At 37.3% G+C, this 14,371-nt stretch overlaps 1 protein-coding gene across 1 annotated transcript in view; it reads right to left on the reverse strand.

Moving 5' to 3' along the window:
• The window catches only part of ptpn11b (protein tyrosine phosphatase non-receptor type 11b), a 63,138-nt gene extending 52,208 nt beyond the window's left edge, over window positions 1-10,930 (reverse strand). Inside the window, exon 1 of the mRNA XM_047363011.1 lies at window positions 10,824-10,930. Within this exon, the coding sequence (XP_047218967.1) occupies window positions 10,824-10,837 (14 nt within the window). The 5' untranslated portion in view covers window positions 10,838-10,930. The remainder of the gene's footprint in view (window positions 1-10,823) is intronic.
• Window positions 10,931-14,371: the final 3,441 nt, after the last annotated feature.

The raw sequence follows: 14,371 nt of genomic DNA on the forward strand, positions 1-14,371 counted from the left end.
CAGCTCGACATTTGCTTCATTAAATTCAGAAAACTAGCGCTAATTTACAAACAGCAATGTTTAGGAGGAAAGAAGAGCAAAAACAGAAGAAAACACTGGCAAGTAGAATGGCATTGTTTGTGCCCTACCTCACCATTGTGGTGGAAGCCAGCCACAACGTCTTGCTTGCAACCTCAGATTTTAGTAATCCAGCAGAAGGGAGGGTGGGAGGGAGCCAGGGGAGACACAGGGGGGGGGGGAGGCTTGTAAAAGTGTCACTAGGTTAGACAGAGTGGGACAGAGACAGTGAGAAGAACGACAAAAGTGTAAGTGTGTGTGTGTGTGTGTGGGGGGGCTTTGTCAAAGTGTTAGAGAGAGACAAATAGAGAGAGAGTGCAGAGCTGGCGAGAGGGTGGGGGCATTTTAATCTGGGATTTGGACGAGCGTGAGCAGGCCTGATACCAGCACCGACAGTGCTATCAGTTGTCTTCCTCGTCTCCCTACTCTGTCCCACCTCAGGGAAATGCGACAGTGGCTGGCAGGCCGGTCCGATTCCCCCTCTCCCCTCCTTTCCTCTGCCTCACCTTCTCATCACCTTTAAAGCCTGCGTGGTCTTAGACTCCACCGTGGCTCGGCTCCAAATGGCGCTCTGTGACCGTAAAGCTGTCTCTGGCTGTAACACAGATCGGGCCAAGCCAAATCAAGGTGCCAGGTCTCCTTCACCAGGTCCCCTCTATCTCGTCAGAGGCTAAATACAACAGCTGTGTTGCCTGTGCCTGGAGATTACGAGTGTTGTAGTTACACCGGATCATAGTTAGGTTGCGCCAAGCTAATCCAGCCAATTCAGCAGAACGCCATTAGGCTATTAATTTTGCAGGGTAGAGTTGGGGAGCTTTGCTGATGAGTTTGAAAATTACTGCACAACACAAAGGACGGCAGACATTTACTGACAAGACTTTTAACGCAACAGTCTTTATCACATAATTATTATTAGCATATTAATACAAATTTATATGTAAGAACGAGTTATCTTAAAAAAACTCATGCATCAATTAAAAAACCTTAATAAAACACAGAGAGCTTTTTTGTACCCATACAGTTGAGAACACGACCTGCATTCATCCCAATAATCTTTGTAATTTAGCATGAGTTTGATACGTTTTGCTAATAACAGTAAAAGAACAACAGTATGCAACACACACACTGAATTTAAAATAATTTAACTGAGGTTTTTAACGTTCTAGGCCTGTTGGTCTCATAGGAAAACATAAAAACATACAGGAATCTCAATATGAACAAACAGATCAACAGCAATGGCATCCATTCAACTGAACGATCCAATGGCAAATATTGGTTATTTAATATTTTAATGAAAAGATTAAAATACAGCACATACTTGACTTAGTAGTAATTTTAATATGTAGCCCTAAAAAATTTCATACTAAAGTTTCATACTGGGTATAAGGTTGTTTATCTTGAAATGTTTTGCTTTTGTCAGTGCTAAACATTGCTACAACAGTTGACAATTGTTATTTTCCCTTGTTCACTCAATAGGTGGTGCATAATATTTAGGATTTGTACTAAACAGATAATGGATAGAGGGTAGGTGAAATGTTTCTGCATGATACTTATGGCACAATTTTGTTCTCTTTACTCATGTGAAACTGGATGTATTTCTTAGTATGTATGAATAATACATAATTGTTTTATGGCAGATAACTAACAGCAATAAGCTAAAAATACCCAAGCTAATGATTTTGATCAGATGAAATTGGAGAACCAGTAGTATCATTCATTTACTGCTGATTCTGAATGTGCGCGCAATGTTTCAAGGTCATTTTTCTCAGCGGTTTTACTGTAATTTGAAAAACTTAAACTGTTATCATTAAAGCAATGCAGCCGGTATAAGAAAGCACTTTTCTTTGCAGCATAATATAATGAGTTACTCTACCTTTGATGGGGCTAACCTGTGCAACGCCTGCTTCTTCAGCGGTCAGAACATTATTTTGGTAGTTAAAATCTACATTAGGTTCTTTATTAGAAGTCAAAGTTTGGAATCTTACAGAAACTGAAGTAATTACAAGATCATTATTATTTATGCATCAAAGCATGTACCTAATGTCTGATTTTTATCAAACTGAAAAAGATGCATCAAGGGACCTGTGGGTGTTGATATAGTAAGAGAAAACAAGGTGTTCTGTTGGAATAAGGTCAATGCAGCACACAGTAACAGCCTCACAGATAATTAGGTACACAGTGGTGCCAAGCAATATTACATTAGAGGACATCTAAAGATGCTTCAATTTAAATGAAGTCATGTTTTTTGTGTAGCAAGTTGGTAAATCCAGTAAGATACAAAACTATGCCACATGCTTTGCAACATCTTTAGAGTTTTTCTTTGAAGAAAAATCCATGTTTAGGTCCAAAGAGCTTTTGCAATAGACCCAGAGTAAGTTCCCTGCAAATAGCTGACCACTTTCTTGTAGTATGTTGTAATTTTAGCTTTTATTCCAATTCTGACATTTGTTTTGAAAGGGCAATAAATAAACATTTCATTTTGAATCATGAACGTTCCTTAAAAGTCACTTATGTAACCTTAGAAAGTTTTGCAGGAAATCTTTTTAAGATCTCCACTGATCAAGCTTACTATGCCTCGCAGGAGAGCACGTACTCACCTTCTCTATTTCTGTGTGTTCCTCCTTTAATGATTAACTGGGATGAAGAAACGAACCTGGTTAGAGCCAGTAAAACAAAGTCTTCTTTAAAGATTTCTTTAAATATTTCGGAAACATGGAACGGTTGTGTGTGTCATAAACCAATTTTTTATATTAATAAGAAAGTAACGTGTATAAGTTATATAAAGACATGGTGACATAACTATGGCTAACCAGAGACAGAAGTTGGTCCATCTGTGTGTTGTATTAAAAGCTTTGTTGTTCAGAGCCTCAGCAGGCAGTCAAGCTAAGCGTACAGGACATCAGAGTCCCGCCTTTTAACATGATTGGTCCTCCTTTTGATCGTTCAGTTTGCAAGAAGGTACCAACCACAAACATCATTGTATTTTTGGGAATTTTATGAGACAGAATAGCACAAATTAGTGCAGAACTGTGAAGTAGAATATAAATGATACATTGTTTTTTCTGATTTTATTTTTAAGCTTAATATAGCCCCTTTTATTTTGATATCCTTAAATAAACTCTAGCTTATCCGATTACCTTCAGAGGTCTCCTAATGAGTAAATAAAGTCTACCTGTGTTCAGTAAGGGCCTCAGAGGTTTGTTAGGGGTATGAATACTTTGGCATGTTTGTTTTTTAAATGCTTGTCAAAGAGCAACAGGCCAATGCTGAACATGCTCTTTCATATTCTCCACCTCTTATCCCTACTCAGACTGCAGGGACAGGAATGACGCAGGGTTTTCCAAGAATAGGATTCCCTTTGACAACCGCCAAGCACCCTACATTTCCATGCATCTGGCCCTGGGCAGCACCAAGGAGAGAGACACGGGACAGAAAGGTAGCATGGTTTTATGTGTATTGGTTGTATCTGAGGAGACGAGGCTAGGGAAAAGTAGCGTAAAATGCATGAGTACTATGGTTGAGACAGAAGCAACAGGGAGCTGCGGGTTGCCTCAGGCTGGTTGAGGGGAAACAGCCCCGTTGTGCATCCAGCCAACACTCTATCCTCTTACATAATGTCTCAAGTTCAATATAGCCCCAGTCGGCTATTTAAAGCATGCCTGTCTAGGCTTGCTGACAAAAAGGTGATATACTTAGTAGCTGCAGCGCACCATTAAAGCCTCTGCTGGAGTTATATTGGTCACATACAAGCTCTGGGCATTGAATTTTTGGCAGTGCAACAATTATTATGAGCCTTTCAGTTGATCTGAGCTACATTTACATACAAAGAGAAACTGTTCCAACCTAACCCTCAATCACTGAAAGGTCCAGCTGTTTTTGCACATCTTTGCACTCAAAGGTGGACCAAATGGACACAGAAATGCTTTTATTTAAACCTGCAAAAGTATCTTGCACCTCACGAAAGAGCCTTTATATTTACATGGAGTAAATAGAGCTTATGCAACAGTGATTTAAAGTGTCTCTAGGCATCATGGTTAATAAATAACAAACACCTCTAACTTTATTTTAGGCAGAAAGGAGAAAGGAGCTTTACAAAACTGAGGTTCTGTTCAGACAGGCTTTTAGTCTGGAGGACAGGGGATGTTAATGTTAATATGCAACTCCAGAGAAGTTAAGTCAGTTAGTTGGCATTTACTTTGCTCACTTTTTCCAGGTTACTTATTTTTGTGAAAGAGGGGAGGATTTTTTTACCTAATCATTTTCAAACGAGCATGACTAATATTCAAACTTAGAAACAGATTACCCAAAAACAACAGCAGCAGTGACGTATTTGCCCCTCACAGATTTCCACCCCCGTGGAGGAATATTAACCCACTTTTCTTTGCAGAATTGTTTCAATTTAGCCACATTGCAGGGATTTTCTGCATGAACCCACTGTTTAAGGTCATGCTACAATACCTAACTATGAATAAATTCTAGACTTTGCCTAGGTTTTTGCCTCGGAACTCTTTCATTGATGCCATTTATATGATTTAGTTGTCAGTGACTGTGTTTCTCATCTTATTTGTAACTTCTTTAGATCAGGGCATGGGTGTGTTGCTTTTTGAGATATATCAGAACTACTTCATGGTGTTTGACATGTTCAATTTAAGTGATTGATTTAGTCGACAGTTCTGACATTAATCAGGCCGGGTGTGGCTGGGAAAATTCAACTCAGCTTTCTAAACGTGGTTAATTATAGTTAATTTATGATTTAACAAAGGGCCGAGTGGAATAGTTTCTTTCCTTTAGTAAAATCATCATTTTAAGAACTGCATTTTATATTTACACAGGTTATAGTTGTGATATTTTAAAACCTATTTGATGATCTGTAACATTTGTGGGACAAAAAAAAAAAAGCAAAAACAGATGAAATCTGCAAGGGTGTAAAACATTTTCACAGGGTTTGATAAGATTCACATATTTATTTACAAAAACCTATCACAAATCACGTCCATCTCATTTTTGGACAATACGTCCTTTAAATAGACATTGAGACTGTGCAAACGTCATGTTTTGTCTACACACTGACCACATTGTTGTCGTGTCCAAATAAATGAACAAAATGCAAAACATGTATCTGAAAAAACACTAACAGTGGGTTCAGAGCGCTGCTGGAAATGTTTGCAGCGCTATCTTTTTCCTCCACATGGGCTGTTGTTTTCCTGGCAGCTTATCGTGCACACTGACTCAATGCTCTCAGCTGGTCAACAGAGTTTCAGTGACAGATGAGGTCCGTTACAATAAACAACAGAGGACTGAGGTGCTTTCCAATCGTGGAAAGGCTGCAGGATCAAATACAGAAATGTAAACGAAAGGAGCATCATAAAGTGAGCCACAGTTACATCACAATGTGGGCACACATCGAACTCAGCGTATTACTTAAACTGAATAAAAATGAGGATGTAAATGCTTTCTCCATGACTAAACTGCCTCGTTACAGAGACAATAAATGTGAAAAATGTGGAAATAATAACCCTTTACTGCATCACGGTGAACTAAAATTCTTCCTGAAAAGAGCAGCTTGACTTCCACAGACAGTAAATTCTCTTACATAAATGACATCATGCATGGACATGCACCAGTTTAACTTTCTAAATAAAATACAATGGAATAGATCACAATAGAACAGACATAAAATAAAACCAAATGTCTGGACATGTTGAAAGCAGAGTTTCCTTTTAAACAGCTCCTTATATGGCTGTGCTTCCATTGACTTTATCAAAAAAATCCTCCCTGATACAGAAAATATCTAACTTTGAATTTCAGTCTTTCAATAACAGTAACAGCATCAACATATAATGTTTGTACCATGAATAAGGCTTCGTGAACTGGGTTTACAGTAAAAAGTCTAAAAAGTATCGTTTTGAGGTCGGGACAATTTTTAGTCAATCAAGCTACAAACTGGTTATTTCCAGTCACCAGCTCTAGTTAATATGTTGTAGGACTATCTTCCAGATCAGTAGAGGACTTTGAATAAAGAATCTCTCAAATTTCGACCTAACAATTTTTCCACAAATTTAGGCTAGCATAGCCTTGTTTTTCCAACATTTGCCTCACATCAAAAAAATCAACGAATGCAAAGCTGTGGTGGTTAAAAGCTCCCACTGTTGCTCCAACTTCTTTCAGTAACATCTTCATGCAGGTTTGAATGAAATGAACATGAAGGAGTCATTAGGCCTACAGCTGCAGCCTTGCAGCAAGCTGATTATGTTTTATTACAGTTTAATTACAGTAACAAACCTTTTAGTATCTGACTGGCCCTATCAACTTCCTGTCAAGAACCAGAATGCGTTTCGTTAGTCATTAGTGGAACTGAGTGGTTGCTACAGCTTTAGGGTAGACACGACGTCAACGGGGTTAAATGAGGTAGAAAGGTCAACTCCATACTCAACAATAGCAGATGAGACAAGTGATCTGTATCTGTTCATCTAGACCTTTGAGTAGGTCTAGGGGGCTTGTCTTAGTGAACAAATCAGGCTCTGCAGAGGCTCGTTTTCATGCACTGATGTCATGTATGACATAAAGTTCACGCTTATGTAACAAATCCTGATAATATAGTTGTAGATATATAACAATTCAGTTAAGGAAAGAAATAACTTTTAAATTAACTCCCAAATACGCAATTAAAAAAGGTATACAAAAAAAGTGTGTAAAGGTCAACAAACAAGAGACATTAAACTCGCAGTAAAAATCTAGTGATTCATTCTATTTTCCTCAGATTGGCTCTGACCGATTATGTGCAGTTCAAATACTAACAATCTGCATTTTCTTTCACTGCTTATTAAATACATAAAAACTGAAACCTCACACTATTTTCCATGGATAAAGGCATAAACAAACAACATGTTAGGTAAAAATCTGATAAAGGCTCCTATCAGGTTGGAATCAAAACTAAAACCTGAGAAAAAAATTGTTTTTGCATTATTTACTGAATAAAACAAGTTTTTAAAAAAAATATTGTATGTATCATCGCCCTTAGAAAGAAATAAATCTCAAGTTCTGACTTTGAATAAAACCAGATATCGGTATCGGCTCGATGGTGGATGTCTGAAAAAAAAAAAAAAAACACATAAATACAAAAACCTGTTTTGAGGCAATCTGTTTACATGCTTAAAAGGACACATACTGCTAACTTTATCATGAATGAGAAAATCTGTGTAGTACATCATTTACAAGGGATTATTCTGAATACTGACGGTTAAATATCCGACAAAACATTGAGTATAATCTGGATTTTGTGCTTGTGGTTCTCTTATCCATAGCCCTCCTGTTCTGAGGTTGCAAAACTGCAACGTTTTCTGTTAAAAACATCAAAACTAAGACTGGAATATGCATTTTTTATGTGGCATTTATAGTTTTTTCATAAAGTTAAACTGACTAAGTGCTTTGCAAGTATTCATATATTCATACTCTCGAATTTAGCTGTTATATTTAGTTCATAGAAACACTCAAGATGTAAATTGACTAAATACAATCTATGCAAGAAGATGGCACATGAAGTATCCACCCCAGTGTGTATGAAGCCCACTTAAGGGAAGAGAACAGGGGGCACATTTCACAAACACCGAAAAACTGAATTTCAGACTCCGTGTACTGTATGCCTTCCCTGTGGTATTTCAGCTCAGGAAGTACTAAGCGAGCCACAGAGCAACAGTCGTACATGCTCCGACCAACAATTACCCATAGAAACTAGCAGATAAAAACATCCTTTTACTTGATGCATTAACTTCAGTGTCTGCTGATCGGAGCCTTCTAAAGGTCTGGATCCCTCAGGAAACTGAACATGTGGCCGTAGATCTTGAGTTCACAGTAATTCTTATAAAAAAATCTGCCAAACTGAACTCAGGACTGAATTTGACAAAGGCAAAAAGAGTTTCAGGTAAAACAATGTTCTGCTTATTCCAGTGGTAACAAATACTTTCCCTGACAATTACCCAGATATGAAATCAAAATAACCAAACAGTAGACATCTATGGGCCTCCAACAACATAGACTCAGAAAATACAGCAGCTTTAATACCTTAATATAAAAGGCACCGTGCATTTAGAAATCTTTAAGGTCATGAATGACGTGACTTGTCATCTTTCACCTAACAAAGTCTAACAAAGAAAACTGTTTTTTTTAAGCTTTCTGTCTGGTCCAGCTAATATAAGCATCGAAGAGCATCAAACTAAAGAAATAGTCTTGCAACAGTCCAATACTCGTTAATCCTGCCAGCTCAGATAAAGACGCAGGACTAGGCAAATACTAAAAATACTAAAATTACAGAAAAAACTTAGTAGTAGTTTAAAGTGCTAACTATGAAAAATGTTATTTCTTTTTACTGTTCTACTCTTTATAGAGTAACACTGTCTTTGATGAGCTATCATTAGCTGGTAAATTAGTCATTCTATCTGCTGCCGTAGTTAATAGGTGTAATGGTTTTGCTCCCTACGTTTTTACACCATGACTGTCCGTGTTTTTCACAGTCGGAAATATCTGCCTTTCTTGTAATCGGGAGAAAAGTGTATTTGCCTTCTTTCAGCCTGCTGACTATCAGTGCACAGCAACTAGTGGGGGAGGGAAAGCGCTGTTTTTTTATTAAAGTGAAAGAATGTTATCTAGATAGCAAACTTCCTAAAGACAAGTTTTAAGTTTCAGTTTTTGTTCTGACAACAGAGAACAAAGCAAAGACTCCACATTAATTATATTGTTGTTATTATAACCAACAGGTACAGCTGCAAAGAAAAACACATCTTTTCCACTCATATCAGTGGACAGTTTGTTTCAACTGTAAACTCGTCGACTGCTAACACTGCGTTTTTCTAAAGAGCACATCAGCAGTAGTGGGCTAGAGACAAGCTGCAGGATGAGGTCATCCCTTCAGATGTCACTTTGGTTTATTTACTTGTGTTAACTAATTGTTTTTAAGGAAAGATCTATAATGAGATATCGATGGTAACACAGCAAATTCTCTCTGCAAAACTGCTAAAATAACCTCAGCTACATGCATTTCAATCACTTCAATCATAAAAGATAAAGTACTATTTATTTGAAATGAGTCATTTCACAATCCAGAAGTGCTATATAGCAATAAATGTACATCCCATCCCGCATGTTTGATTTGTGTTTGTTTCCTATTGCAGCTCACATCTTATCTGCTGCTGTACATGTACATTAGTTGATAATGTAGGGAAAGGTTTCAAATCTTGTCAGAGAAAAATCCACCCGCACACATATCAAAATGCAACACTTTGTAGACATTAAACATTCACACTGCCAAGCCTAAAAGTCAAAATGCTATTTGTATTGTTTAAAATACACACACACGCATTCTGAACAATGATTTGTATTTACAGGTACATTGTTTTTACCAATATCTTGTTTTAAGTAGAATGCTCACAAACTCTCCTTCATTTCATTACAAGGATTCTAATTAGATACGGGCCCAACCAGAGCCGGCCCAAGATTGCATAGGGCCCAGAGCAGCATGTCTTCACTTTCTCTCTGCTCTTCTTCCTATCCAGCTACTAATGAATAAAGGCCACTAGTGCCACAAAAACCTTTAAAAATATATTTTTAGACCTTACAAAAATAATGCTTTCAAAAAGTCCGTCGCGATTGCGATGCAAGAAGCTGCAGTTTATAAGAAATTCTGAAGTAGTAACGGGTTGGTTTCCAGTGTCAAAATACACACACATTTTACAAAGTTTCAAACATGCAAAAACTTTCCATCATAGCGTATTTCATGTCCTTTTAAAGACATGTCATGGAGAGACCAGCAGAGCCGTGGAAGAGCTGTTTTATGCTTCCCCTCCTCCACTTATTGCTGCCAGGCTGCTGGCTCCTACATTTTTCCCTCTCTTACAGAAAAGCCAAATTTGGCTGTTTGGAAATATTTTTGGTAAGAAAAAATACACGGACAGAAATGGCGCAGAAACTGATGGAGAACAGCTGACAGCAAAATAAAAGTTAAAAAACTACCCATTCAATCTTGTGGGGGTTTGCCTAAATCAAAATGCTGACTAAGTTATTTGATTCTGTCCAATTTTTAGTTATTTGCTGATTTAAATATGTAATATAGTGATTAGACAATGCGTCGTTCAAATATGACATGAGTAGTTCATTAATTCGGTACAGATCTGAAGCTGATCTGGCTTTAAAAAAGACAAACCTTTTTTGATGATTTGTGTAATTTCAGTGATCCTGTGTCAGACTCTGGGTCAATAAAAATCTATGATAATCAGTTTCCTCACAGAGGCAAAAAGGCTGGACAGAAAAATCTCTAATAATGACTAAACAAACTGCGATAAATCAAGCGACATCCTGCAGCTAAACGGAGCAGAAGGACCGACTTTCTCGGGTATAGAGCCTATCTGCGACACACGGACACACACGGTGTGATCTGTGATGTAACACAGCAACTTCGATTTAATTTTATGTCTTTATCTGTACAGCAGGTAGCGGAAAATGACGCCTGGTCCGAAGATCTGAGCGTCAGCGGTGCAGTTAGCGCAATAAGTCAGGTGAACGCTACGAGTCCGTGACAGTTAATAGAAAAACAACTGAAACATAACGGATATTCTTGAATATATTTTACTATGTGTGTGGTAGAGGAACATGACGAGCGACAGAAAAAGTTAACCGGCTTTGCCTTAATTTGGCTATATATATATATAGATATATAACCTATAGATATATCGATATATATATCTTTATATACATATAAACATGCGGGACTTTACCTGCGAGATGTCATAGCAGACTCTAAAAGTTGTCAAGTATCCTCAATGATCCCGTCCTGCCTCTGCCGAGTCGATGAGCGGATACAGCGCTCTGCAGGACCCCGGTGTTCAGCTAAAAGTGATGACTGACACTGCTTCCGGTTCTTACCTGTCAGAATAAAAGCCTGAGTTCAAGCCATTTCCTTACAGCAATCTCGTCAGTCATTTTCCTATGTTTTAGTTTTGTTTTATACCATCTTTATTGGCCAAAATATTAAACAAGGCATGTTTGCACAATGAAATGAAATATTTATCACAGAGGCAGGCTAAACATTACAGAATAGGTGGGCTCCAAAAAGACAGGGGTCTCCATGATCAGTAAACTCACAGAACAATTGTTTTTCTCATCAGCTGAGTCAAATATGTTTTAAATATGCTTCTAAAAAGATATCCCATAATGAAAAGAAAAATGTCACATGGTATTAGTAGTAATACCATGTGACATGATAAACGAATTTATCATATTCAGTTGGAACCAGATCTTTAAATCTAACATTTTAAAAAAAAGCTATTAATGTCTTCAATCATATCAAACTAAACAGTTCATTTTTAACTCAGGATTGCAAAATGCAAGAACAATGTGTTTTTTTAGAGAATTCTTAAAATCTTCAAATTCAGTAGTTTAGATACATGAAGATCACCGCACCTTCAAACAATTTGGAAATGCACAGATAATGTCATGGCTTTGTAACAGCATATTAGTTAATAGGAGGACCACCTGTGGATGTATTTTAAGGCAATGCCTCAAACACACTGCTTCCTTGCGTGACATCATGGGAAAATTAAAACATATCATTCAAGATATCAGGAACAGATTTGTGGACCTCCACAAGTCAGCTTTAAGCCTGGATACAATTTGTATATGCTTGAAGGAGCCACGTTCATCTGTTTGAACAGCATGAGGATGTTCCACTATCATACTGTTCAGGAAGGATATGAGTTCTTTGTCCCAGAGATGAAAGTGGTTGTTTTGGTGTTAAATGTGTGAATTAACCCCAGTGTGACTGTGTGACGATGCGACCTGAAGCTGATGTCATTATCCACAGACGACTCAGAATGGAAGAAACTATTGATCCAAATGTGGTAAAAAAAAAAAGACAGATTATTGTTTTAGACAGTGCACTCACAGGTAAACACCTTAACATTTGGAGACACGACCTGTCGTCTGATTCACAGGAAAGTTTGCTGCGTTGAATCAACACTTAAAGAGTTAAATTTAACACTGCATCTGACTCTATTTGGTCCTTATCAGAATTAGTGTTAGACTCTTTTTATAGTTTTAAAATTTTAGAGTAAAATTAACTCAAAATTAAGTAAAACAATTAACACTAGCTAACACTGTACAGTGTAAATAAAACCTAACACTACAGGATAAATAACGGTGCAGAGTAAATATGATTCCCAGCAGTGTTATTACATTACTCTGCAGTTGTGACAAATCAACTCTCATTCCTCTGCTTTTTAACACTGCAGTGAGTTATGGAAGGTTAACACTGGAGGCTCAAATACCTCCGATAAGTGTTAATTTTACACATTGCTGCTTTGACTATTTACTCTCTTTCTGTGAAAAACCAACTCAGATAGAGGTCAATCCTAACAGTTATTAACACTGCACAGATATACATGTAGCGTTATTTTTACACTTCAGTAGTGTCAAATTACAATGATCCATTATAATTCAACAATGCTTTTAAAATGTACCATTGAGTAAACAAGTTACCACAGAAATGCATTTAACTTCGCTTTTTATTGAACAAAAGCACATTTTAAAGATTCATTGTCAACTTTTAGTAATGCAACAGTTACATCATGTATTGGTGTACTTGTCATTACATTACAGGGCTCCATTTGAACTGTCTGAAATGGTTTCAGGTGTGCCTGCCATGCCAAGCAGCTGATTCCAAGTCCACATAAAAAGCAACAGTTAACTTCAGCCTAACAAGGACACTACTAGAACACCGACTCTAGGTCTGCATAGAATGGCAATATGGCACAACATATAAGGCAGTATATGGGATACCATACTTCATATGAACATCAAATGGTTTAAAGTAAAAAAGATCATCTATGTGCAACACTTTTAGAACCTTGTCTAGATGCTGCTTGACCTTAACGGCATGGTAATGGTTATCAAAACATACAATGTCCATTAATTTTCCACAGAGCAAAACACAGCCATCTTTTTCAGCAATCGTGTCAATCTTACAAAATATAGGCATTTCACATGCTACCTCCGTACATATAATGATCAATGATTAAATGTTTGAGGTACATTGTCATGCTTTGTAACAGGACTGGTGAAAATACAATATTAACAATATGCAGAAGCAAAAGTAGGAGACGCCATTGTTCATCATTTGTCTCGATCAAATCATCAAATGCAAAGCCAAACAGACCAATTAAACCAAGATGGTCCCGTGACCTGAACTACACTACCATGAATCACATGTTCAAAAATTGGAATTTGAAGTCCCTCTGTCTCAAGCTTCTTCAGATCCTTAACAAGTGGTTCAACTATCAGATTAAAGCTGTGTATCACTTGATGTCCTGTGCATGGAATAGACCACACAAATTAATATTAATCAGAGATCACTTAACGATTGGGGAAACATTTCTTAGAGTAAAATATACAGTAGCAAATTTATGTAAACCCTTTTTAGGTCCCAAGACATTTGCAGTTTCAAAGTTGTCATAAAACAGCTGAATCTGCAAGGCATCTGTATCTATAGAAAATAGGGGACTCTATAAAATGGGTGGCATCTCTCAGGTCTGCATACACACCTTTCTTGGGAATATACCTAGGCTTGAACATGGCTGCCATTTTTTTATTTTTTTGGTAAAATACTCTTTAGTATTTCCAAAATGGGAATACCAAAAACATATCGTTTGCAATTACTTGGTCATATGTTCCAGTAGTTCTGTTTCTTCTGCTGTCGAAACTTATGCCAAGCACTAGTTGAACAGGCTCAACGAGTCCCCATTTCTCTCTTTTTTTTGTAACCGTGTCCTGTCCGGTAGAGTAGCAGAATTGTTGTCTGAGTGCCAAGAAAAAGCCCAACAGATTTACTTTCACAAGTGGAGCATTACAGCTAATACTAAAATGCTCTGCTTAATTTTATAAAATAAACTTTATTAGAAACTGCTCTGGGATTATTTCAATTCTTATGGACACAGAGACAGAAACAAAAAGGAAAAAATAAGAAGCAGGCAAGAAAGAGAGGAGAAAGAAGGATGAAGATATTGCAAGATATCACCCTGCTTGCTTCTACACCTGCAGAAACATATATAATAACACCATTGTTACTAAAAAGCGCATGGTACCTATGAATGCAAGATCCATTTAGTAGTTACTGCAGCTCAGTATACAACATCTGTGTATCTGTCCCTATTTCTCTCTAAAGTGTTTAAGTTTTACTTCGGAATTTAAAGGTGTGAATGGAGTTTCCATTGTTTCGAAGGATTTTTCTATTTTGTTCCTATTTTCTGTATCCTGTGGAGACAAACACTGT

This window comes from Girardinichthys multiradiatus, chromosome 1, assembly GCF_021462225.1.
Source record: "Girardinichthys multiradiatus isolate DD_20200921_A chromosome 1, DD_fGirMul_XY1, whole genome shotgun sequence".
NCBI lineage: Eukaryota > Metazoa > Chordata > Actinopteri > Cyprinodontiformes > Goodeidae > Girardinichthys > Girardinichthys multiradiatus.